This window comes from Oncorhynchus tshawytscha, unplaced genomic scaffold (assembly GCF_018296145.1).
Source record: "Oncorhynchus tshawytscha isolate Ot180627B unplaced genomic scaffold, Otsh_v2.0 Un_contig_3458_pilon_pilon, whole genome shotgun sequence".
Classification (NCBI taxonomy): domain Eukaryota; kingdom Metazoa; phylum Chordata; class Actinopteri; order Salmoniformes; family Salmonidae; genus Oncorhynchus; species Oncorhynchus tshawytscha.
In genome coordinates, this window is record NW_024609763.1 from 210403 (window position 1) to 237753 (window position 27351).

At 47.7% G+C, this 27351-nt stretch overlaps 1 protein-coding gene across 1 annotated transcript; it reads right to left on the reverse strand.

Annotated features, from left to right (window-relative positions):
• Positions 1 to 27259, reverse strand: pla2g6 (phospholipase A2, group VI (cytosolic, calcium-independent)). Its single transcript, XM_042317727.1, has 19 exons — positions 27144 to 27259; positions 25734 to 25957; positions 24407 to 24619; positions 23549 to 23729; positions 21264 to 21451; positions 20738 to 20834; positions 15329 to 15511; positions 13300 to 13408; positions 11744 to 11866; positions 10907 to 11000; positions 10017 to 10180; positions 9605 to 9755; positions 9251 to 9387; positions 8790 to 8867; positions 8376 to 8530; positions 8232 to 8283; positions 7847 to 7962; positions 7506 to 7579; positions 1 to 278 (listed from the first exon to the last, which is right to left on the reverse strand). Exons 2-19 carry the CDS (start codon positions 25946 to 25948, stop codon positions 131 to 133), a joined length of 2478 nt encoding a protein of 825 aa, XP_042173661.1. The 5' UTR covers positions 25949 to 25957; positions 27144 to 27259; the 3' UTR covers positions 1 to 130.
• Positions 27260 to 27351: the final 92 nt, after the last annotated feature.

The window sequence follows — 27351 nt, forward strand, 5'->3', positions numbered from 1 at the left end:
TTTTGCCACAGAATCGGCGTAATGAACAAACCCCTGTAGTGCCAGTAGTTGTATGATGTCCCTCTGTTCGTAGAGGTACATCTGGGTCTCCCATAGCATGCTCCCATTCCTGCCTCTGCCTCTCCTCTCCTCAGTAGCCGTTGAGTAGTTGCTGTGCCAGGAGTTGGACGTTCTCCCTCTGTTCGTAGAGGTACATCTGGGTCTCCCACAGCATGTCCACCAGCACGGCGTCACTCACCTCATCCAGCATCACCTCCTGGGAGAGCTGGGGGCTCAGTCTGGGGGGGTTGGGAGGAGAGAGCAGGCTAGTTCAACAAGAGCACAGTGTCACACAGAATGTTTTTAACCCGTTACACTTGTGGGAATTGGCCTTTATGGAATAAAGATGAAATGCATAACCACTGTAGCAATGGAAAGGGAACCGTTTTGGAGATAATGGGGAAATGATTAGACTGAAGGTGAGGACAACAGATCACCTGACAAGACTGAAGCCAAACACTGGACTTTATGTGCATTTTACATTTACTGTTCTTCTCGCTGCATTTGTTGACTTTGAAAACTGAAAATACTCCAGATACATTTCAGTAACATAAGAATATTCCTGGAAAACGTGGGGGAGGTGCAACAGAAGACACAAAACAATGACAAGAGTTTCAGTGAGGTGACACACCTCTCCAGTGAGGACCAACTGGTGTCTCCAAGAGGAGACACACCTCTCCAGTGAGGACCAACTGGTGTCTCCAAGAGGAGACACACCTCTCCAGTGAGGACCAACTGGTGTCTCCAAGAGGAGACACACCTCTCCAGTGAGAGAACAGTTTCAACTATAAGGTGTTGTTTGGAGCTCTCCTAGCTGTGCCGTTGAGGAACCTGATCAAACACACTTGTAGTTGATTTGTTTGGAACACAACCCTGCAATTACACAATTACTGTTGACGTTCACACAATCCAAAAACAGGTCTGTTATAAATTGCAATTTGGGTCAGGTGGGCATCATGTGAAAGCTTGTTCCATTGCCAACATGTAAAATAGGATCTTACAGGCTTCCACAAGGCAAACAGATTGTAACTTAGGTGCCCATAGAAAGGAGGCCTGAGTGCATTCAGGTGCGTGTGTCGCACCAAATTTCCTTCACAATAAACAAACACAGGCTGATTGTGTTCAGAACAACCCAGGGTATGACGCCATGTCATCTTGTAACTGAACAAACCGTGATCATAAAAACGCTGACACCTTAAACGACATGATGATTTGCAGATGCGAAGTGCACATTTACACTCACAGGTGTCTGCCTGCTTGTATGACATTTATTAGACTCCTCAAGGGCTCCGTCTTTCAAAATACATCCAGTCATCTTCATTCAAAGCGGTTCCCCTCACCAAGACAAAACATTTCAAAAGTCGCCTCACTAGCGGGAGGGATGGGGGCAGCTTGTTGCTGCGCGTGGTGCTGAAGATCAGAACATCTGTCAGTCAAACCCACACAGAGCTGTGAACCAGACCCTGAGCTCTGACCTCATGTATATCATGTCACTGCACAGCCACTAAGTTCCATTTTAGGTGCTTATTAGAGCCCAAATCTACCATTTTCAACACGTTTATGGGTACGAGTGCAAAGGGTTAAAACGTTCCATTTCCAATGTACAACAGAGACACAGTGAACATAACATTAAGAACACCTTCCTAATATTGAGTTGCATCCCCTTTCACCCTCAGAACAGCCTCGTTGGGACATGGACTCTACAAGGTGTTGAAAGCGTTCCACAGGGATGCTGGTCCATGTTGACTCCAATGCTTCCCACAGTTGTGTCAAGTTGGCTGGATGTCCTTTGGGTGGTGACCCATTCTTGATACACACGGGAAACTGTTGAGCGTGAAAAACCCAGCAGCGTTGCAGTTCTTGACACACTCAAACCCAGTGCACCTGGCACCTAATACTGTACCCCGTTCAAAGACACTTACATCGTTGGTCTTGTCCGTTCACCCTCTGAATGGCACACATACACAACCCGTCTCAATGCTTAAACATCCTTCTTTAACCCGTCTCCCCCCTTCACCTTTAACCCGTCTCCCCCTTCACCTTTAACCCGTCTCCCCCTTCACCTTTAACCCGTCTTCACCTTTAACCCGTCTCCCCCCTTCACCTTTAACCCGTCTCCCCCTTCACCTTTAACCCCTCCCCCTTCACCTTTAAACCTTTAACCCGTCTCCCCCTTCACCTTTAACCCGTCTCCCCCCTTCACCTTTAACCCGTCTCCCCCCTTCACCTTTAACCCGTCTCCCCCTTCACCTTTAACCCGTCTCCCCCTTCACCTTTAAACCTTTAACCCGTCTCCCCCCTTCACCTTTCTCCCCCTTCACCCCTCCCCCTTCACCTTTAACCCGTCCCCCCTTCACCTTTAACCCGTCTCCCCCTTCACCTTTAACCCGTCTCACCTTTAACCCCCCTTCACCTTTAACCCGTCTCCCCCCTTCACCTTTTCCCCCCTTCACCTTTAACCCGTCTCCCCCTTCACCTTTAACCCGTCTCCCCCCCCTTTTCCCCCCTTCACCTTTAACCCGTCTCCCCCCTTCACCTTTAACCCGTCTCCCCCCTTTAACCCGTCTCCCCCTTCACCTTTAACCCGTCTCCCCCCTTCACCTTTAACCCGTCTCCCCCTTCACCCGTCTCCCCCCTTGGCTTTAACCTTTAACCCGTCTCCCCCTTCACCTTTAACCCGTCTCCCCCCTTCACCTTTAACCCGTCTCCTCCCCTTCACCTTTAACCAGTCTCCTCCCCTTCATCTACACTGATTGAAGTGGATTTAACAAGTGACATCAATAAGGGATCGTAGCTTTAACCTGGATTCACCTGGTCAGTCTACGTCATGGAAAGAGCAGGTGTTCCTAATGTGTTGTCCACTCCATGTATATGAATGGGATTCAATGTGCCATATGACCAGTAGTATCAGTATGACGAGGTTAGTGTCAGACTGACCTGTGGTAGACAGTATCAGTATGACGAGGTTAGTGTCAGACTGACCTGTGGTAGACAGTATGATGAGGTTAGTGTCAGACTGACCTGTGGTAGACAGTATCAGTATGATGAGGTTAGTGTCAGACTGACCTGTGGTAGACAGTATCAGTATGATGAGGTTAGTGTCAGACTGACCTGTAGTATCAGTATGATGAGGTTAGTGTCAGACTGACCTGTGGTAGACAGTATCAGTATGATGAGGTTAGTGTCAGACTGACCTGTGGTAGACAGTATCAGTATGATGAGGTTAGTGTCAGACTGACCTGTGGTAGACAGTATCAGTATGATGAGGTTAGTGTCAGACTGACCAGTATCAGTATGAGAGGTTAGTGTCACTGACCTATGACACGAGGTTAGTGTCAGACTGACCTGTGGTAGACAGTATCAGTATGATGAGGTTAGTGTCAGACTGACCTGTGGTAGACAGTATCAGTATGATGAGGTTAGTGTCAGACTGACCTGTGTAGACAGTACAGTATGATGAGGTTAGTGTCAGACTGACCTGTGGTAGACAGTATCAGTATGATGAGGTTAGTGTCAGACTGACCTGTGGTAGACAGTATCAGTATGATGAGGTTAGTGTCAGACTGACCTGTGGTAGACAGTATCAGTATGATGAGGTTAGTGTCAGACTGACCTGTGGTAGACAGTATCAGTATGATGAGGTTAGTGTCAGACTGACCTGTGGTAGACAGTATCAGTATGACGAGGTTAGTGTCAGACTGACCTGTGGTAGACAGTATGATGAGGTTAGTGTCAGACTGACCTGTGGTAGACAGTATGATGAGGTTAGTGTCAGACTGACCTGTGGTAGACAGTATCAGTATGATGAGGTTAGTGTCAGACTGACCTGTGGTAGACAGTATCAGTATGAAGAGGTTAGTGTCAGACTGACCTGTGGTAGACAGTATCAGTATGATGAGGTTAGTGTCAGACTGACCTGTGGTAGACAGTATCAGTATGTGAGGTTAGTGTCAGACTGACCTGTGGTAGACAGTATGATGAGGTTAGTGTCAGACTGACCTGTGGTAGACAGTATGATGAGGTTAGTGTCAGACTGACCTGTGGTAGACAGTATGACGAGGTTAGTGTCAGACTGACCTGTGGTAGACAGTATCAGTATGATGAGGTTAGTGTCAGACTGACCTGTGGTAGACAGTATCAGTATGATGAGGTTAGTGTCAGACTGACCTGTGGTAGACAGTATCAGTATGATGAGGTTAGTGTCAGACTGACCTGTGGTAGACAGTATCAGTATGATGAGGTTAGTGTCAGACTGACCTGTGGTAGACAGTATGATGAGGTTAGTGTCAGACTGACCTGTGGTAGACAGTATGATGAGGTTAGTGTCAGACTGACCTGTGGTAGACAGTATCAGTATGATGAGGTTAGTGTCAGACTGACCTGTGGTAGACAGTATCAGTATGAAGAGGTTAGTGTCAGACTGACCTGTGGTAGACAGTATCAGTATGATGAGGTTAGTGTCAGACTGACCTGTGGTAGACAGTATCAGTATGACGAGGTTAGTGTCAGACTGACCTGTGGTAGACAGTATCAGTATGACGAGGTTAGTGTCAGACTGACCTGTGGTAGACAGTATGATGAGGTTAGTGTCAGACTGACCTGTGGTAGACAGTATGATGAGGTTAGTGTCAGACTGACCTGTGGTAGACAGTATCAGTATGATGAGGTTAGTGTCAGACTGACCTGTGGTAGACAGTATCAGTATGAAGAGGTTAGTGTCAGACTGACCTGTGGTAGACAGTATCAGTATGATGAGGTTAGTGTCAGACTGACCTGTGGTAGACAGTATCAGTATGATGAGGTTAGTGTCAGACTGACCTGTGGTAGACAGTATGATGAGGTTAGTGTCAGACACCTGTGGTAGACAGTATGATGAGGTTAGTGTCAGACTGACCTGTGGTGTATGATGAGTTATGTCAGACCTGTGGTAGACAGTATCAGTATGATGAGGTTAGTGTCAGACTGACCTGTGGTAGACAGTATCAGTATGAAGAGGTTAGTGTCAGACTGACCTGTGGTAGACAGTATCAGTATGACGAGGTTAGTGTCAGACTGACCTGTGGTAGACAGTATGATGAGGTTAGTGTCAGACTGACCTGTGGTAGACAGTATCAGTATGATGAGGTTAGTGTCAGACTGACCTGTGGTAGACAGTATCAGTATGACGAGGTTGTGTCAGACTGACCTGTGGTAGACAGTATCAGTATGACGAGGTTAGTGTCAGACTGACCTGTGGTAGACAGTATCAGTATGATGAGGTTAGTGTCAGACTGACCTGTGGTAGACAGTATCAGTATGATGAGGTTAGTGTCAGACTGACCAGTAGTATCAGTATGACGAGGTTAGTGTCAGACTGACCTGTGGTAGACAGTATCAGTATGATGAGGTTAGTGTCAGACTGACCTGTGGTAGACAGTATCAGTATGACGAGGTTAGTGTCAGACTGACCTGTGGTAGACAGTATCAGTATGAAGAGGTTAGTGTCAGACTGACCTGTGGTAGACAGTATCAGTATGATGAGGTTAGTGTCAGACTGACCTGTGGTAGACAGTATGATGAGGTTAGTGTCAGACTGACCTGTGGTAGACAGTATCAGTATGATGAGGTTAGTGTCAGACTGACCAGACAGTATCAGTATGATGAGGTTAGTGTCAGACTGACCTGTGGTAGACAGTATCAGTATGATGAGGTTAGTGTCAGACTGACCTGTGGTAGACAGTATCAGTATGAGGTTAGTGTCAGACTGACCTTATAGACAGTATCAGTATGACGAGGTTAGTGTCAGACTGACCTGTGGTAGACCTGTGAGGTTAGTGTCAGACTGACCTGTGGTAGACAGTATGATGAGGTTAGTGTCAGACTGACCAGACAGTATCAGTATGATGAGGTTAGTGTCAGACTGACCTGTACATTCAGACAGTATCAGTACAGAGGTTAGTGTCAGACTGACCTGTGGTAGACAGTATCAGTATGATGAGGTTAGTGTCAGACTGACCTGTGGTAGACAGTATCAGTATGATGAGGTTAGTGTCAGACTGACCTGTGGTAGACAGTATGATGAGGTTAGTGTCAGACTGACCTGTGGTAGACAGTATGATGAGGTTAGTGTCAGACTGACCTGTGGTAGACAGTATGATGAGGTTAGTGTCAGACTGACCTGTGGTAGACAGTATCAGTATGATGAGGTTAGTGTCAGACTGACCTGTGGTAGACAGTATCAGTATGAAGAGGTTAGTGTCAGACTGACCTGTGGTAGACAGTATGATGAGGTTAGTGTCAGACTAACCTGTGGTAGACAGTATCAGTATGATGAGGTTAGTGTCAGACTGACCTGTGGTAGACAGTATGATGAGGTTAGTGTCAGACTGACCTGTGGTAGACAGTATGATGAGGTTAGTGTCAGACTGACCTGTGGTAGACAGTATCAGTATGATGAGGTTAGTGTCAGACTGACCTGTGGTAGACAGATCAGTATGAAGAGGTTAGTGTCAGACTGACCTGTGGTAGACAGTATCAGTATGATGAGGTTAGTGTCAGACTGACCTGTGGTAGACAGTATCAGTATGATGAGGTTAGTGTCAGACTGACCTGTGGTAGACAGTATGATGAGGTTAGTGTCAGACTGACCTGTGGTAGACAGTATGTGAGTGTTAGTGTCAGACTGACCTGTGGTAGACAGTATGATGAGGTTAGTGTCAGACTGACCTGTGGTAGACAGTATCAGTATGAAGAGGTTAGTGTCAGACTGACCTGTGGTAGACAGTATCAGTATGAAGAGGTTAGTGTCAGACTGACCTGTGGTAGACAGTATCAGTATGATGAGGTTAGTGTCAGACTGACCTGTGGTAGACAGTATCAGTATGATGAGGTTAGTGTCAGACTGACCTGTGGTAAACAGTATGATGAGGTTAGTGTCAGACTGACCTGTGGTAGACAGTATGATGAGGTTAGTGTCAGATGACCTGTGAGGTATGATAGGTTAGTGTCAGACTGACCTGTGGTAGACAGTATCAGTATGATGAGGTTAGTGTCAGACTGACCTGTGGTAGACAGTATCAGTATGAAGAGGTTAGTGTCAGACTGACCTGTGGTAGACAGTATCAGTATGAAGAGGTTAGTGTCAGACTGACCTGTAGACAGTATCAGTATGAGAGGTTAGTGTCAGACTGGTGGTAGACAGTACAGTATGATGAGGTTAGTGTCAGACTGACCTGTGGTAGACAGTATGATGAGGTTAGTGTCAGACTGACCTGTGGTAGACAGTATCAGTATGATGAGGTTAGTGTCAGACTGACCTGTGGTAGACAGTATGAAGAGGTTAGTGTCAGACTGACCTGTGGTAGACAGTATCAGTATGAAGAGGTTAGTGTCAGACTGACCTGTGGTAGACAGTATCAGTATGAAGAGGTTAGTGTCAGACTGACCTGTGGTAGACAGTATCAATTTGAGGTTAGTGTCAGACTGACCTGTGGTAGACAGTATCAGTCATCTCACACCAGGACCGGGCCCTGTCCACAGCACACCCATCAGAGTCTGTACACTGACAGACAGAAGGAGGGGAGAGAGAGAGAGAGACAGAGGAGATCAGTGTGTTGCAGATGAGTAATAACACAGGGACCTCTTCATACAGGGACCACTAGGACATTGGTTTCAGAGCGGAAATGTTGAATGAAAATGTGAAGATTTTTAAAATATGAATTACTATCAGCTATTAGTGTAACCTACGTTTCACTAATTCAAACATTTAACTATGCAGGATAAAGGGTCACTCAATAAATCAAATCAACCAATCGTTAAACCAACTCACGCAGTCCACCAGCATCTTGCCCAGCTCCTTGGCACCTACAAAGCTCTTGGCCAGTTCCAGAGGGTTGGAGGGTCTGAACACATCTACAGAGTTCACCACTACCTGGGGAGGCTTACCTGTCCCAATAAATATAATATACACATCCATATGATCTCTACATATTATAAATATACCAATATAAAGCTCTGTCCTAATAAATATAATATACACATCCATATGATCTCTACATATAATATACCAATATAAAGCTATTATCTGTCCTAATAAATATAATACACATCCATATTATAATATACCAATATAAAGCTCTACCTGTCCTAATAAATATAATATACACATCCATATGATCTCTACATATTATAACATACCAATATAAAGCTCTTACCTGTCCCTAAAGAAACCACCACACCTAGACGCTGCACCTCTAGGCCACGCCCCTACATTCAAAATAAACAGAGAGAGACCGAGATGTTAAACAGACAAGTCAGTACAAAAGGAACATTTCAGATGAAACTTCTTAGAGTCACACCTCTGCTTTCAGGGATTTGTTGTATTGGTGGATCTCAGTCATGGCATCCAGTGTCGGGTTATTGGCCAGCAACCCTCCATCCAGAAACCGCCCCATTGGTCGGAAGTAGGTGGGGGCGGCGCCACTGGAACGGGCAGCTCTCCACACGACCTGCTCTGATAGGCCAAGAAGGTTGGGGCTAAGCATCAAGTCAACCAATCAATCAGACAAAATCATGATTGATGATGAAAATGATGAAAGTTAAAGTGAAATTGGTGAGGTGTGAGAGCAGATTCACCAAGCATCTTCACTGTGACCCCTTCACCTCCACTCAGAGACACACAGAGACACACACAAACAGAGCCATAACAAACACACAGACAGAGACCAAACACACAGTCAGACCACACACAGACATAACACACACACACACACCTTGGTCGGTCACCTTCCTATGTTTTTTAGCAGGTTCCTGAGTGTATCCAACTATCAACACATCCTCATCCTCCCATCCTGAAACAACAACACACACACTCATACCACCACCAGATGGAAACAGCTGGCCCTGACACACACACTCCAAACACCGACACTCAGACCACAGGGCGATCATTATCAATCAAATGTTTTTATAAAGCCCTTTCTACATCAGCAGATGTCACAACGTGCTGTACAGAAACCCAGCCTAAAACCCCAAACAGCAAGATGCAGATGTAGAAGTACGGTGGCTAGGAAGAACTCCTTAGAAAGGCAGGAACCTAGGAAGAAACCAGACACTGAGGGGTCAGTCCTCTTCTGGCTGTGCCGGTTGCAGATTATAACAGTACATAGCCATTATCACTTCACACACACTGAGGTAGAACACAAACACAGCCCCCCCCCCCACACTCTGTTACCTTGTGGTATGGTGAGGGGAAGGAAGGTGGCTGTGCCAGCATAGGGGCGTTCTCTGGGCAGGGAGGGGGGGTCATAGTTCCTAAAGAGATGGAGCTCTCCTGGATGTCTGTCTGCCAGCACACTGGTTACCATCACCCTGTGGAGAAAAACACACACACACACACACACACACACAGAGAGACAGAGAAATACACACAGAGACAATATTAGAGAGACAAAGGAAACCTCAGGATGAGAGAAAACGTACATTCAGAGACAATGAAAATACAATTGAAACTAATGAAATAGTGTTAGTATTACAGCAGCCCCCTGAATTGACCAATCAGACAAAGCCAGAGTGTTGCCATGGTTACCTGGGGTGCCGTACATCTGTCATCATGGTGTTCTCGCCGAACTCTTTCTTCAGGAAGTCCTCCAGAGGGGCCGACTCGTAGGGTCGCGATCCCTTGAACACCTGCTCCTTCATACGGAAGTAGAGGCATCGCAGATACTCCATATCCTTACCTGGGGGGGAGAGAGAGAAGAGAGAGAAGATTTACTCCATATCCTTACCTGGAAAGGTACGACATCTCACAAACACACACTTTCAATGTGGAAAGGGTCTATGGTTCAAGGCTGCGCTTTAAGAAGTTAGGGACAACTTTGTATGAAAAAAAAACAATCCATTAAAACTATTGAGGACCACATCAACTATATAAAACACATACATAACACCATATGAGTTTTTCTGCACACAGACACTCATAATACACAGTAACATCTCACCATGGACGATAGCCAGGGCCAGTATGCCCCCTGTGCTGGTCCCAGAAACCCAGTCAAAGAGTTCCTTGATGGGCCTGCCTGCCTCTTTCTCCAGCGAGATTAACAACTGGATCAGAACCAAGCCTTTAATGCCCCCTCCATCCAGACACAGCAGTCTGTCTATCCTAGAGGAGAGAGGAGACCATTACACAGCAGTCTGTCTATCCTAGAGGAGAGAGGAGGCCATTAGAGTGACTCTTACACAGCAGTCTGTCTATCCTAGAGGAGGAGAGGAGGCCATTAGAGTGACTCTTACACAGCAGTCTGTCTATCCTAGAGGAGAGAGGAGGCCATTACACAGCAGTCTGTCTATCCTAGAGGAGAGGAGGCCATTACACAGCAGTCTGTCTATCCTAGAGGAGAGAGGAGGCCATTAGAGTGACTCTTACACAGCAGTCTGTCTATCCTAGAGGAGAGAGGAGACCATTACACAGCAGTCCATTAGAGTGACTCTTACACAGCAGTCTGTCTATCCTAGAGGAGAGAGGAGGCCATTAGAGTGACTCTTACACAACAGTCTGTCTATCCTAGAGGAGAGAGGAGGCCATTAGAGTGACTCTTACACAGCAGTCTGTCTATCCTAGAGGAGAGAGGAGGCCATTAGAGTGACTCTTACACAACAGTCTGTCTATCCTAGAGGCCATTAGAGTGACTCTTACACAGCAGGAGAAAGAGGAACAAGCCATTCAGACAATATATAAAGTCATTTGTCTATATTGTACACTTGACTATTCATTCAAACTGGTGTTATAATTCATCAACCAACCAAAGAATCACACAGATCAGCAGTACGTTGAATTAAAAAAAAAACTGATACATTTCTAAATAACCAAAATAAAAACCACAGAAACGTACTTCCTGCTTCCTGTTTGAACCCGTCCACTTCCTCCCGGCCGCGACTCATCGCACCCACCGCCGCCGCAACGTGCATGATGTCCTCGAACCCTGTCGGCCAATCACAGACAAGGACCCAGGTCTAATCAACCAATAGGAGCGCAGAGTGGAATGGAAGAGAGGGACAGAGAGAAGGGGATGAGCCTGGGGGGAAAAGGAGTCAGAGAAGTGGGAAGAGAGAAGAGAGGGGAGAAGTAACAGCATAACTCAAAATGCAGGGAGAGAAGAGAGGGATGAATACAAACGGAGCGATAGCAGAGGGAAGGATGAATTAAAAACAAAGCAGATGAATGTTTGAAGGGACTGACGAAGTAATGGAGGAAAAATAAAAAAGTGAGAAAGAAAGAAAAGGAGAAAGTCTTCAAAAGGGGAAGACCATAAGGTAAGGAGGATCACGATGCCGGAGAGAGGAGAGAGGGAGACTTCAGTAACGAAAAGACAGAAAACAAAAAGAGGGGATGAAAGAAAGGATAAAACACCATCAAATAAAGGAGGGGTCATAGAAGAGAGAGGGAGGTTCTGGGGTTGGGGGTCAGAGAAGAGAGAAGGAGGGTGGTTCTGGGGTATTGGGGTCAGCGGGTGAAAGATTAAATGGTATCAGGGCCTGTATTGATAAAGCATCTCAGAGTAGGAGTGCTGATCTAAGATCAGATCCCCTCTATCAAACTCATTATGATCAGAACAGCAAAAACTGATCCTAGCACTCCTACTCTGAAATGCTTGACACATACTGTATGTCCCCAGGAGGAGAAGGGTCAGAGAGACATTTGGGGATTGAGCGGGGGGGGCTTTACCTATGCCTGGTGACGAAGCAGCCTTCTTGGGGGGAGGATGGGAGTTGAGGGGGGAGGTGGGTGGGGCGCACCGCTGTACCCCTACACTACACAGCATGTCCAGTAGCACCTTTCTGTTGGAGCCTTCAGTCAATCAACACACCAAGACACAGGGTTAGAGACATGCACACACAATGACAGGCAGGAAGGATGGAGAGAGAGAGAGAGGAGAGAGGAGAGAAAGAGAGAAAGAGGGGGTGAAGGGATGGCGAGTGAGAGAAAGAGGTAGATAGGTGGAGGTTGAGAGAGAGAGAACGAGTGTGAAAGAGTGGGAAGAGAGAGAGAGCAAAATTAACTTTAGCAAAGCATTATTCAATTTCACAAACAGTCAGTTAGAGAGAAAGAAAGACAGTTGTAGAGACAGAGGAGTGGTCAAACAGATCATACAGACATTCACACAAACAATCACACATGCAGATTGGAACAACACGCATAGTTTCCATAGAAAGACATATGTAACATGTATTCTTTTGTATTGAGACATTATCAATCAATAGAAACTATATACATGCATTACCATGGAAACCACAACAGAGGGGTTGATTGACATGGACAATAACTTCAAAATGAACACCAGGCGACAGGTTTGATAGGACGCAGCTAGCTTTCAATACGACCTGCTAGCTAAAATCCCTGCTTGCTCACGTTAGTTAGCTTGTATCAATTCTGACTTGCAAGCTAACGTTAGCTAGCTAGCATTCGGGGGCTGACTTACATTGTGTAATGTAAAAATAAATGAAGGATCCAACCATGTTGGTAATTTGTCTCATGTCTCACTACTGCAGTATGCTACTGATTGTCCGTGTGCTAGCTAAGAGCAACAAACCCACACAGGCTAAACGTGAAAGCATCCAGCACCGATTAGCTTTCATTAGCTATATTAATGCTATAAACCACTGATAATGTTCTGAAATAACATTATATATTTCTTTGATTGTATATACATAGTCTTAGCAAGCTCTTTGATAGCAAGCTAAGCTTTTTCAGCTATAATGTTCATCTACCTCGCTAGCTTTACAAACGTTAGCTTAGCTAGCAACCCGTCAAAGGCCTATGATCATTTCAAACAGCTGATTACTCAATGTAATCGAGGCAAAGAGCAGAGTTCACGTGATCAATGAATACAATACACTGTAGTTAATGTTATATTAATGTTCACACAGCCTTAACATATACATGCTATATCATCCACAATAACACATGCTTTTGAATTCATTAATATCCACATCAAGGTGAGATTGTTGTTGTGTTAGGATTCATTCATCTGCTGGCTTGTGACGTCACCGTTTTATAAAGGCAGCAAGGAACTAACTCTCCTCTACCTTTCTCATTAATCCATCCACCCATTCATTCCTTCCTTCCCTTTATCCCTCCATCCACCTACTCTATTCCCTTCCCTCTTGACCCCTCCCCCCAATCCGTCTCACCTTTACTAGTGAGTGATGCTTTGAGTCCGGGTGTCTCACCCTCTCCCCCATCCTCCCTTTTCCCTCCCTCCTCTCTTTCTTCCCTCTCACCTTTACTAGTGCGTGCTGCTATCAACCCGGGAGTCTCTCCCAGGTCATTGTGTATCTCCACGTCGGCTCCAAACACGATCAGAGCCTTGATCAGTTCCATGTGGTCCATCTGTAAGTAGCGAAACAGCAGGGGTCAGAGAGTAAAGGTCAAGGAGGGGAAGGAGGGGTCAGAGAGAAAAACAAGGGGTCATGAACGGAAAGGGACTATGTAGTGTCCAAATTCTAACCCTAGACCGTACCCCTAATCATTCCCGTCTAACCCTAGACCGTACCCCTAATCATTCCCGTCTAAACCCTAGACCGTACCCCTAATCATTCCCGTCTAACCCTAGACCGTACCCCTAATCATTCCCGTCTAAACCTAGACCGTACCCCTAATCATTTCTAAACCTAGACCGTCTAATCATTCCCGTCTAAACCGTACCCCTAATCATTCCCGTCTAAACCTAGACCGTACCCCTAATCATTCCCGTCTAAACCTAGACCGTACCCCTAATCATTCCCGTCTAAACCTAGACCGTACCCCTAATCATTCCCGTCTAAACCTAGACCGTACCCCTAATCATTCCCGTCTAAACCTAGACCGACCCCTAATCATTCCCGTCTAAACCTAGACCGTACCCCTAATCATAATCATTCCCGTCTAAACCTAGACCGTACCCCTAATCATTCCCGTCTAAACCTAGACCGTACCCCTAATCATTCCCGTCTAAACCTAGACCGTACCCCTAATCATTCCCGTCTAAACCTAGACCGTACCCCTAATCATTCCCGTCTAACCCTAGAACCCCTAATCATTCCCGTCTAAACCCTAGACCCCTAATCATTCCCGTCTAAACCTAGACCGTACCCCTAATCATTCCCGTCTAAACCTAGACCGTACCCCTAATCATTCCCGTCTAAACCCTAGACCGTACCCCTAATCATTCCCGTCTAAACCTAGACCGTACCCTAATCATTCCCGTCTAAACCTAGACCGTACCCCTAATCATTCCCGTCTAAACCTAGACCGTACCCCTAATCATTCCGTCTAACCCTAGACCGACCCCTAATCATTCCCGTCTAAACCTAGACCCCACCCCTAATCATTCCCGTCTAACCCGACCCCTAACCCCTAATCATTCCGTCCCCTAATCATTCCCGTCTAACCCTAGACCCCTAATCATTCCCGTCTAACCCTAGACCCCTAATCATTCCCATCTAAAGACCCTAATCATTCCCATCTAACCTAGACCCCTAATCATTCCCATCTAACCCTAGACCCCTAATCATTCCCATCTAACCCTAGACCCCTAATCATTCCCATCTAACCCTAGACCCCTAATCATTCCCATCTAACCCTAGACCCCTAATCATTCCCATCTAACCCTAGACCCCTAATCATTCCCATCTAACCCTAGACCCCTAATCATTTGTCATATTGTTGAGAGGATTCATATGTTTGAGATAAAGAGGAAGGTTACCGAAGCATTAAACTCCCACTGAGTGCAACAAACACACCCTTCCTACTTTCATAGGCAGAGGCAGGGCCATGTTTCCTCTCTGTGTGTGACACACACACACCCACCCTACCTTCATAGCCAGAGGCGTGTTTCCTCTCTGTGTGTGACACACACACACACACACACACACACACACACACACACCCACCCTACCTTCATAGCCAGAGGCGTGTTTCCTCTCTGTGTGTGACACACACACACACACCCACACCTCTGTGTGTGACACACACACACACACCCTACCTTCATAGCCAGAGGCGGTTTCCTCTCTGTGTGTGACACACACACACACACACACACACACACACCCTACCTTCATAGTGTGACACACACACACACCCTACCTTCATAGCCAGAGGCGTGTTTCCTCTCTGTGTGTGACACACACACACACACACACACACCCTACCTTCATAGCCCGAAGCAGGGCCATGTTTCCTCTCTGTGTGACACACACACACACATACCCTCCCTACCTTCATAGCCAGGGCCGTGTTTCCCCTCTTTGACACACACACACCACATACCTTCATAGCCAGATGCAGGGCTGTGTTCCCATCCTGACCCTTGAGGTTGGGTTCCCCCCCGTGTGTGAGCAGCACCATGGAAGCATCGAAGCGCCCCCTCTTGGTCAGGACGTGCAGTGCACTCTCCCCTGTCTTACTGAGGTAGTTCACCAAGCAACCTCGTTCCAGCAGCGTACGACACATCTAGAGGAGGGAGGGTAATGGGTAGAGAAAGGGGGGAGAAGTAGAGGGGGGAGGGTAATGGGTAATGGGTAGAGTAGAGGGGAGGGAGGGGGAGGGAGGGGAAGGGTAGAGAAAGAAAGTAGAGGGGGGAGGTAGAGGGGGAGGGAGGGTAATGGGTAGAGAAAGGGGGGGGAGAAGTAGAGGGGGTAGAGGGGGAGGGGGAATGGGTAGAGAAAGGGGGGGGAGAAGTAGAGGGGGGGGAGGGAGGGGAATGGGTAGAGAAAGGGGGGGGAGAAGTAGAGGGGGAGGGAGGGGAGGGATGGGTAGAGAAAGGGGGAGAAGTAGAGGGGAGGGAGGGTAATGGGTAGAGAAAGGGGGAGAAGTAGAGGGGGGAGGGAGGGTAATGGGTAGAGAAAGGGGGAGAAGTAGAGAAAGGGGGAGGGGGAGGGAGGGTAATGGGTAGAGAAAGGGGGAGGGGGAGGGAGTAGAGGGGGAGGGAGGGGGAGGGAATGGGGGAAAGAGAAAGGGGGGGGAGAAGTAGAGGGGGAGGGAGGGGAGGGGGGAATAGGGTAGAGAAAGGGGGAGAAGTAGAGGGGGAGGGAGGGTAATGGGTAGAGAATAGGGGGAGAAAAGAGGGGGAGGGAGGGGAAATGGGTAGAGAAAGGGGGGAGAAGTAGAGGGGGAGGGAGGGGGGGGAATGGGTAGAGAAAGGGGGGGAAGTAGAGGGGAGGGAGGGAATGGGTAGAGAAAGGGGGGAGAAGGAGGGGGAGGGGGAGAGGGGGGGTAGAGGGGGAGGGAGGGTAATGGGTAGAGAAAGGGGGGGAGGAAGTAGAGGGGGAGGGAGGGGAATAGGTAGAGAAAGGAAAGGGGGAGAAGTAGAGGGGAGGGAGGGGAATATGGGTAGAAGAAAGGGGGGAGAAGTAGAGGGGGGGAGGGAGGGGGAGGGTAATGGGTAGAGAAAGGGGGGGGAGAGAAAGTAGAGGGGGAGGGAGGGGAATAGGTAGAGAAAGAGGGGGGGGAGAAGTAGAGGGGGAGAAGGAGGGGAATAATGGGTAGAGAAAGGGGGGAGAAAGAGGGGGAGGGAGAATGGGTAGAGAGGGGGGGGGAGGGAGGGTAATGGGTAGAGAAAGGGGGAGAAGTAGAGGGGAGGGAGGGTAATAGGTAGAGAAAGGGGGGAGAAGTAGAGGGGGAGGGAGGGGAATAGGTAGAGAAAGGGGGAGAAGTAGAGGGGAGGGAGGGGTAATGGGTAGAGAAAGGGGGAGAAGTAGAGGGGGAGGGAGGGGAATAGGTAGAGAAAGGGGGAGAAGTAGAGGGGGAGGGAGGGAATGGGTAGAGAAAGGGGGAGAAGTAGGGGGAGAGGGGGAGGGAGGGGAATGGGTAGAGAAAGGGGGAGAAGTAGAGGGGGAGGGAGGGTAATGGGTAGAGAAAGGGGGAGAAGTAGAGGGGGAGGGAGGGGGTAATGGGTAGAGAAAGGGGGAGAGAAAGGGGGAGAAGTAGAGAAAAGGGGGGGGGGAGGGAATGGGTAGAGAAAGGGGGAGGGAGGGGAATGGGTAGAGAAAGGGGGAGAAGTAGAGGGGGGGAGGGAGGGGGGAATAGGTAGAGAAAGGGGGAGAAGTAGAGGGGGAGGGAGGGAATGGGTAGAGAAAGGGGGAGAAGTAGAGGGGGAGGGAGGGGAATGGGTAGAGAAAGGGGGAGAAGTAGAGGGGGAGGGAGGGAATGGGTAGAGAAAGGGGGAGAAGTAGAGAAAGGGGGAGGGAGGGGAATATGGGTAGAGAAAGGGGGGGGAGAAGGAAGAGAGGGGGAGGGAGGGGAAGGGGAATGGGTAGAGAAAGGGGGAGAAGTAGATGGGGGAGGGAGGGGAATAGGTAGAGAAAGGGGGAGAAGTAGAGGGGGAGGGAGGGGAATAGGTAGAGAAAGGGGGAGAAGTAGAGGGGGGGAGGGAGGGGTAATGGGTAGAGAAAGGGGGAGAAGTAGAGGGGGAGGGAGGGAATGGGTAGAGAAAGGGGGGGAGAAGTAGAGAAAGGGGGGGGAGGGAGGGGGGAATAGGTAGAGAAAGGGGGAGAAGTAGAGGGGGAGGGAGGGGAATAGGTAGAGAAAGGGGGAGAAGTAGAGGGGGGGGGAGGGAGGGTAATGGGTAGAGAAAGGGGGAGAAGTAGAGGGGGAGGGAGGGGAATGGGTAGAGAAAGGGGGAGAAGTAGAGGGGGAGGGAGGGGAATGGGTAGAGAAAGGGGGAGAAAGGGGGAGAAGTAGAGGGGGAGGGAGGGGAATGGGTAGAGGAGAAGTAGAGGGGGGAGGGAGGGTAATAGGTAGAGAAAGGGGGAGAAGTAGAGGGGGAGGGAGGGTAATGGGTAGAGAGAAGGGGGAGAAGTAGAGGGGGAGGGAGGGGAATAGGTAGAGAAAGGGGGAGAAGTAGAGGGGGAGGGAGGGGAATAGGTAGAGAAAGAGGGGGGGAGAATGGGTAGAGGGGGAGGGAGGGGAATAGGTAGAGAAAGGGGGAAGTAGAGGGGGAGGGAGGGGAATGGGTAGAGAAAGGGGGGAGAAGTAGAGGGGGAGGGGGGGAAAGCATGATAGCCATGTTTAACACAGACTTTAAATAATATCTGTTTGACCATAACTTGATACATAGAAACAAGTAGGTACTTCAGGTTTCAGTACGTTTAACTAGCAACAACATGTTGTCCCCCACCCCCACAGAATGATACAGCGCCCCCTTGGCCCACTCAGTGTAGTTTTGTCAAACGTTGGATCTCCACAGCGAGATGCATTCACCCCAGTTTCCTGTTTCTCATGAAGAGAAGCATATACAGTACAAAATGTTCAAACTTTCTCAGTTCAGCTGATTACTATATCGCCCCCGTCGGGCCAATCAGTGTAGTTACGCAAATGCCGTATCTCCATGGCAAGACGCATCATTCACCAGAGTTTCGTAAAAAAAAGTCAAATAAATCAGGCGAGTGGTGTCTGAGATATGGCGTGTGACTAACGTACGTACCAGGGTTTCCGTTAGGAAAGAGACCCAGTAGGGCGTCCACCCACAATGCTCAGAGTGACAGAAATCACATCTAGATGAAGGTAATTGATCGTAACATAACGAGCTGCTCCTGTAATGAAGCAGCCAATACAACGTCATGTAAAACACGAGGATGACTTTCTACTATGACTAATGTGGCTTTGGCTTCTGGACAACGAAAGAACGTCGAAAACCAATACAACAGGAGAGAATCGCTAGTTTCAATGGGGAAGACTTTATAACATAACTGCTTCCATGCCTCATAATATGAAGTAAAACGTTCAGGTTTCAAACAATGAAGTATATGTTTTCAAAATGCATGCTGCCTCCAGCTCATTGTAAAGTGGTGGGTGACACGTTGATAGCCTCCCTACCGTTGATTATGCACTGGAACGGCGATTGGGAGGTGCATTTCAATTACTAATTAAGATTTTTTAAATTATAGCATTTATTTTCACAAAATTAGGCAAATTAAACTATAGACAGACAATTTATCAGGCAAAACATTTATTTATCGTTTTTACATCGGCCAAATGTCGGGATATGGAAACCCTGGTAAGCATGTTACTAGGTACGAACGGACGGAAACAGATGCAAAGTTCCTCCGATATTATCATGGAGGGGCAATTCAAATATTTATCACTATTCATTTTGGGTGAAAAAGTATAAGTGTAATTGTAAAGTGTTCCCCCCCTCTACCTCTGCAGTCTTGTCATTGTAAAGTGTTCCCCCTCTACCTCTGCAGTCTTGTCATTGTAAAGTGTCCCCCTCTACCTCTGCAGTCTTGTCATTGTAAAGTGTTCCCCCCCCTCTACCTCTGCAGTCTTGTCATTGTAAAGTGTTCCCAGTCTTGTCATTGTAAAGTGTTCCCCCCTCTACCTCTGCAGTCTTGTCATTGTAAAGTGTTCCCCCCTCTACCTCTGCAGTCTTGTCATTGTAAAGTGTTCCCCCCTCTACCTCTGCAGTCTTGTCATTGTAAAGTGTCCCCCTCTACCTCTGCAGTCTTGTCATTGTAAAGTGTCCCCCTCTACCTCTGCAGTCTTGTCATTGTAAAGTGTTCCCCCCTCTACCTCTGCAGTCTTGTCATTGTAAAGTGTTTCCCCCCTCTACCTCTGCAGTCTTGTCATTGTAAAGTGTTCCCCCCTACCTCTGCAGTCTTGTCATTGTAAAGTGTTCCCCCTCTACCTCTGCAGTCTTGTCATTGTAAAGTGTTCCCCCCTCTACCTCTGCAGTCTTGTCATTGTAAAGTGTTCCCCCTCTACCTCTGCAGTCTTGTCATTGTAAAGTGTCCCCCCTCTACCTCTGCAGTCTTGTCATTGTAAAGTGTCCCCCTCTACCTCTGCAGTCTTGTCATTGTAAAGTGTCCCCCTCTACCTCTGCAGTCTTGTCATTGTAAAGTGTCCCCCTCTACCTCTGCAGTCTTGTCATTGTAAAGTGTCCCCCTCTACCTCTGCAGTCTTGTCATTGTAAAGTGTCCCCCTCTACCTCTGCAGTCTTGTCATTGTAAAGTGTTCCCCTCTACCTCTGCAGTCTTGTCATTGTAAAGTGTTCCCCTCTACCTCTGCAGTCTTGTCATTGTAAAGTGTTCCCCTCTACCTCTGCAGTCTTGTCATTGTAAAGTGTTCCCCCTCTACCTCTGCAGTCTTGTCATTGTAAAGTCTTGTCCCCCTCTACCTCTGCAGTCTTGTCATTGTAAAGTGTCCCCCCTCTACCTCTGCAGTCTTGTCATTGTAAAGTGTTCCCCCCCTCTACCTCTGCAGTCTTGTCATTGTAAAGTGTTCCCCCTCTACCTCTGCAGTCTTGTCATTGTAAAGTGTTCCCCCCTCTACCTCTGCAGTCTTGTCATTGTAAAGTGTTCCCCCCTCTACCTCTGCAGTCTTGTCATTGTAAAGTGTTCCCCCCTCTACCTCTGCAGTCTTGTCATTGTAAAGTGTTCCCCCTCTACCTCTGCAGTCTTGTCATTGTAAAGTGTTCCCCCTCTACCTCTGCAGTCTTGTCATTGTAAAGTGTCCCCCCCCTCTACCTCTGCAGTCTTGTCATTGTAAAGTGTTCCCCCCCTCTACCTCTGCAGTCTTGTCATTGTAAAGTGTTCCCCCTCTACCTCTGCAGTCTTGTCATTGTAAAACCTCTGCAGTCTTGTCATTGTAAAGAGTTCCCCTCTACCTCTGCAGTCTTGTCATTGTAAAGTGTTCCCCTCTACCTCTGCAGTCTTGTCATTGTAAAGTGTTCCCCTCTACCTCTGCAGTCTTGCACCAGTGTAGGGGGGTTCCTCCATAGATGGCATCTTCTACCTGTAGCTGACCTGGGTCTGCATCCAGGACAGCCTCAGCACAACTAGAGAGAGAGAGGGGGGGAGGGAGCGAAAGCGAGAGAGCAGGAAGAGAGCAAGAGAGGAGCAAGAGAGGAGCAAGAGAGGAGCAAGAGAGGAGCAAGAGAGGAGCAAGAGAGGAGCAGGAAAGGAGGAGGAAGAGAGCGAGAGAGGAGGAAGAGAGCGAGAGAGGAGGAAGAGAGCGAGAGAGGAGGAAGAAGAAGGGTAGAAAGAAGAGAGAATTGTAAACAATGTAGTGGAATCTTGTTTGACCTATCCAGCGCCTTCACATCTGCAAACACTGTGGGGAAAACAGGAGCTAGGGGGTAGATTTGGGACGGGGCAATCTCCTCTCACCACTCTACCACCAATAAGTGTTCTCCATTCTCCCTTAGCTAATGAAAGAGCCAATCAACAATCATCACCATTCCCTCTTTGCCAATCAGTGCCCTCACCTCTTCTCACTGTACTTCATCGCGGCGTGGATTGGGTAGCCACTGCTCCCGATGATGTCACAGCGGGCTCCTCCCCCCAGGAGTGCGTTCACGGCCTCTACCCTCCCAAGGCGACAAGAAACATGGAGGGGCGTCTCCCCCGCCCCGTTCAGCTCATTCACCCCCGCACACATCCTACTGCACAGCGCCTAGAGGGAGAGACCAAAAGCAGACACATTTTAATAGGGACCTTGCTGTAATTTCAACATTTTAATTGCAATGTATACGTTTCTGATGAAGGCCATCAATATATGTTTTTAACTTGAAAAAGTGAATAAACATTGCATGTTTAACTGCGAGTGAGATCGTGACTATTCCCTCCCAAATGTGTATTGAAACCCCAGGCTGAAACCCCAGGCTGAAACCCCAGGCTTGAAACCCCAGGCTTGAAACCCCAGGCTTGAAACCCCAGGCTTGAAACCCCAGGCTGAAACCCCAGGCTGAAACCCCAGGCTGAAACCCCAGGCTTGAAACCCCAGGCTTGAAACCCCAGGCTTGAAACCCCAGGCTTGAAACCCCAGGCTTGAAACCCCAGGCTGAAACCCCATTTAAAAGAAAGAAGGAAGGAATAGCAGAGGTACTGCAGCAGCCTTGTGGCTAAACTGAATGCAGGGAACAGACAGCGTTGTGTCCTAACAGCTATAGAGAGGTGACCCAGAGTCCTCAGTCTGACCTGTATAACAGCAGCCGGGTCCTGTCCCTGTCCTGACAGTTCTGGGCCCCGGCCGCAGCAGAGTATCTGGGACACACAGAGCACTAATACTTCAACACTGCAAAGCAGGGTTGCATTCAATAGCAATCAAACAGAAGAAGAAAACAGGCCAAGACAAGCAGGGACCTCGCTGAATCTGTCCAATGAGAAACTCTCTTTTGCTTCAGTGTGGACTAATGAGCACTGGACTAAAAGAACTAGCATAGCCCTGCCTTGCCTTCGCAGGAGTGTCAATGTCCCCTTTCTGAGACTGGATATCTGAGACTGGATACCTGTGACTGGTACAACCCCCCGCTGCCTGGTTGATGTTAGCCTGCCATTAACCTGTTGTAGCAGGCATGAGACAAACGCCTGAGCGGAGTTCACACATTTTCAGTAGAAAAAGGAAGCTAGGTTGAAAATAGCTGTATCCCTGGAAACTGGAAAATCTGGTTGTTGGCAACTCCACTCAGGCCAGCCTGCCCTATTCCCATGTAATGCAGTGTCTATGACTGTCATATTGGTATAGGTACAAACTGGAACTTGTTACAGTGCATGGGACCTCTTTGTACACACACACACACACACACACACACACGTCCTGTTTGACAGCACAGTGCATGGGCGTCTTACTGAGTATACCAAACATTAGGAACACCTTCCTAATATTGAGTTGCCCACCCCCATTGACACAAACCAGTGTGCCTGGTTTTAACATACCCAGTTAAATATTTTGTCTGCCCATTCGTCCTCTGAATGACACACACACAATCCATGTCTCAACTGTCTCAAAGCTTAAACATCCACCTATAACCCGTCTCCTCCCCTTCATCTACACTGATTGAAGTGGATTTAACAAGTGACATCAACGAGGGATCATAGGCTGACCAGGTGAAAGCTATGTCATGGAAAGAGCAGGTGTTCTTAATGTTGTGGATAATCACTGTGGACGTGTTTAACTAGTAAACAAACAATTTCACCAACTGGGGACATTTTGTTAGTCCCCACGAGGTCAAATGCTAATCTAGGGTGTTTAGGGTTAAGGTTAGAATAAGTGTTAGAATTACGTTAAGGGTTAGGGTAAGAGTACGGGTTAGGGTAAGAGTACGGGTTAGGGTAAGTGTTAGAATTACGTTAAGGGTTAAGGTTAGGGTAAGAGTACGGGTTAGGGTAAGAGTACGGGTTAGGGTAAGAGTACGGGTTAGGGTAAGAGTACGGGTTAGGGTAAGTGTTAGAATTACATTAAGGGTTAGGGTAAGAGTACGGGTTAGGGTAAGTGTTAGAATTACATTAAGGGTTAAGGTTAGGGTAAGAGTACGGGTTAGGGTAAGTGTTAGAATTACGTTAAGGGTTAAGGTTAGGGTAAGACTACGGGTTAGGGTAAGAGTACGGGTTAGGGTAAGTGTTAGAATTACATTAAGGGTTAAGGTTAGGGTAAGAGTACGGGTTAGGTTTAGGGTTACATCGAATTTTGAATGGGACTGAATTGTGTGTCCCCACAAGATTAGCTGTACACGACTCACTGTGTGTGTGTGTGTGTGTGTGTGTGTCACACCTGTATAATAGTAGCAGAGTCCTGCTTGGCGGCACAATGCATTGGCGTCTCCCCGTTCTTGTCTTTGATGTCGGTGCGAGCCTGGCACTCCTCCAGCAGCTCTCTGACACACGCCACTTCCCCCCGCTCACACGCCAGGTGTAATGGGGTCTGACCAGCACCGTCCCTGGCGTTGATCTGGCTGGAGAGGGTGAGGAGGAGTGTGAAGCATCAGTATGATTAGGGAGAGAGGAGAGGGTGAGGAGGAGTGTGAAGCATCAGTATGATTAGGGAGAGAGGAGAGGGTGAGGAGGAGTGTGAAGCATCAGTATGATTAGGGAGAGAGGAGAGGGTGAGGAGGAGTGTGAAGCATCAGTATGATTAGGGAGAGAGGAAGGGAGGGAGACCATCGCTCATTTTAAAAATCAACATATTCCCTATTGCTCAAGCCACAATATCGGTTAACCCAGAACTAAAGTCTCATGTAAATTGGTCAGCTGCTCGATTAAGTTCTGGGTCCATACGTGTTAAGAGATGAAAAAAAATGAGGAGCTCCACCTGTTCTCTCTCTCTGCAGGTTACGGCTGAATGTCCCGTCCCCTTCTGAAATCTGAAATGCTAAACACCTGTTAAATCGTAATTTGTCCAAATAACCAGTGACGAAAACCCCAAACACCAGACCTACTGCTGCTAGTTCTCATCCATCACATTCCTTCCTGACAGATTCTGCAGTAGCAGTTCTGTTGACGCAGATCTGTCCGAGGGATTACTCAAGCCCTATTGCTTTACAGCAACTTTGGTAATAACATGCTTATAACCACTCATTACATTCTTATAACCACTCCTTTTTACATGCTTATAGCCACTTTACAACCTCACCTCTGGACGTGGTTGTGCTTCAGGCATTCCCTCAGGCCCGTATCCACGGCGATGTGGGCTGAGCTCCAGTCAGCGTGACTACGGAGGCAGTCTACTATTGGCTGGACTGCCTCTGGCTTGGGGAGGGGGAGGGTCTCGTAGAAGGGACGAAGCTTGAGGGCGTACTGGGGGAACCAGTTCATGGCATCCTCCTCGGAGTTGACCTGAAACAACCTAGGAGACAGGAAGTAGGGATGTCAACCAAAGATCAGCTGACCCCTGACCAAAGATTGTCCATTATACTGGCAAGATAGAAGATCAACAATGGAAATTATTGTCCTCAAAGATGGAATGCAGGCGTGAGGAGGCGAGATCAGGTGGGACCATTCTAGCCAATGAGAAGGCAGATACGCATGTAAACAACAGGAGATTGAGATAGAGGACTCATCTTTGTATCAGTGACATTATAGCATCTGTGACAGCCTCAATGGTGTTGCCCAGGCTATTTTCTTCTTCATTGGCTGATTGCGCCGAACTGATAGGAATCCCCACCCAGTTGACTACTTAAAAATGGTGGAAGCCCTCAATAGCAATGTCCATGTTAAAACGGGGTATATCCATGATGAGTCCTCTATGACAACAGGCACAACTTCGACAGTTGTTTTTTTCAACGTTGCTGAAATGCCACGTGCGTCCACTTATATTAGCGCAGTCCTAACAACCTAACCCTTAGGAAAGATCTAGTCGATCAAATAAGCCTCAGGTAGCAATTTAGCATATTCAACACTCTCTCATTGAGCTCCATTCAAACATTCCTCACTTCGTGGGCTTATTTTTCATGGACAGATTTTGGGCGGAGTAAAAAGTCTTGTTTCACCTCTTCCTCTCTGCATTCAGATGTTCTACTCTTCTTCCCAAAGTGTCATGATTCACTCACCCTCGGAAAGCCTACGGACTGGGAAATGAAATATAGTGAGTGAGTGCACCCTTTGCTGGGAAGAAGGAGTAGGAAATCGGAAGTAGGAAATGATTTGTGGAAAGATATACAGCTATGGACAAGTGCAAAAGTGTTGCTACAGGTCTCGACGTTGCTGCCCTGGATTTAGCAGGTGCTATGGACATAAAGTTTACTTAGAGAGACTACTTTCTGGAGGACAATGCCATGCTGACTCACGTGAATTCTTAAAGAGATGGTTGGGGCTAAGGCTTAAAAAAGGTCTGCAACGATGTTGAATGGGCATAAACAATGCGGGGCTCTAGCCAGGTCTCTCCACCGCCATCCTCCTCTCCCTCCATCACACTCTCCTCCTGTCCTCTCCCATCCCACTCTCTCTGCCCCCCAACCCACCTCAAGGCGACTGTGGGCGTATCAGGGCACGTGAGCAGGCAGTCCCAACTCTGACAAGGGGTGTTCTTGTACAGCACCATGCGTCCCTCCTCCTTCAGCTTGACTTTCCCCCCTCCGCTGTACTCTGACAGTGGTACTTCCCTGACGCGGTAGGGGTTGGAGAAGAGGTTGGAGACGGCGGACACAGTCTCCATGACTCCCCTTAGAAACTGCATGGTGGTGGCCTGGGTACAGAGAGGAGAGAGAAAGGAAGGAACAGGCTCTCTCATTTCATTCTTCCACAATTCCTCACATTCTCTCTGTTTGCTTCCTTCTCAAAACCCATTGGAGTAGAAGGTTTGAGGGGAGGGTCCTTGGACCTCCTCCTCCAATACAGTTGAGAGTTAGGCCTAGGCGAGGAGATAGGATGCAAGGAATCAAGCAAGGACAAATAGGGGATAACAGTGCAGACAGGGATGGAAATCAGCAAGACGTATTGTGTGATTCCTCACGAAAATAGAGACCAATTCTTCTATGGATTACATTTTGTGAAAATCCCCAAATTCATGGTCTGTCTTGGTTCTAGTTTTGAGAGGAATCACTCCTACTGCAAACAGTCAAGATATGAATCTGTGTACAAAGGTCATACTTATGTTTACCTAATCTGATATCTTGAGTAGTTCTCTCTGGTCTATGAACACCAACAGTGATGCAATCAGACCTGGGTTCAAATACTATTTGAAATCTTTCAAATACTTTGAGCATTCACTTCAGCGTGTCTGTAATGCCAACCACAAATGGGTGGGTTTTACACATCTGGGACTATTCTGTTGGTTCCATTTCACCAGACAAGCTCAATTGAACACAGGTAAATGAATCAAAATGTATTTAAAATAGTATTTGAACCCAGCCCAGCATTTGGTCCCCACCCACTCCCTTGTGAGACAACCATGTCCCAACTGCATAACTAAGCAGCATTATGTGCTTAGCTTGACTAAAGACAACAGAGGAGAGGGGAGGAGAGGGTGACAATCAAAAACTGAAAGCAAAAGTTTATTTCAAAACTGCCACAGCTTGTGGAGTCAATGTGGAATTGCTTTGCCTTTAGTCCGTTTCCATTGCAAACCTCTTGAATGATAAGGCATTGTCTGGCTCCTTATTCAACGTGAACAAGCGGTGCCATTCATGCAATTCACGAGTCCTGCCAGTTAAAGCGTATGACTCTCAGTCCAGCCTCTGAATCAATTGGGCACACATAACATAGCTAGCTTCGCTTAGCGACCGATACAGTCAAGGGCAGAATCGCGAAAGAGAACTGACACTGAATGAATATTCTTTCAATTGGAAACAAACGCATGTATGCTAACTTTCATTGTACTCTTATCTACGATAATCGGTTTAGTTTAGGAAAGAGCTGATCATAAACCTTACCTGATTACTGCGACTCCTCTCCACCAGTGACTGACGACTTTTGATGGGACATCAACTACCGGCTGGCGTTCAACCAACCTTGCTGCAAAGCTTGATTGATGTGAGCTGCACCAATCAGTGAACACGCATTGGAAGGCGTTGCCTACACCAATTTTAGAAAACCAATAAATTAGAGGAGGGGACACAGCGCATAGACTGAATGTGTGTC

Bases quoted from the DNA above. Each gene is read 5' to 3' on its own strand.
- pla2g6 (XM_042317727.1), bottom strand. From the start codon at position 25,948: ATGCAGTTTCTAAGGGGAGTCATGGAGACTGTGTCCGCCGTCTCCAAC. The intron at 11,001-11,743 runs GTAAAGCCCCCC...ATTGGCCGACAG, and splicing joins TGCTTCGTCACCAGGCATAG to GGTTCGAGGACATCATGCAC. The intron at 9,388-9,604 runs GTAACCATGGCA...TTTTCTCCACAG, and splicing joins ACAGATGTACGGCACCCCAG to GGTGATGGTAACCAGTGTGC.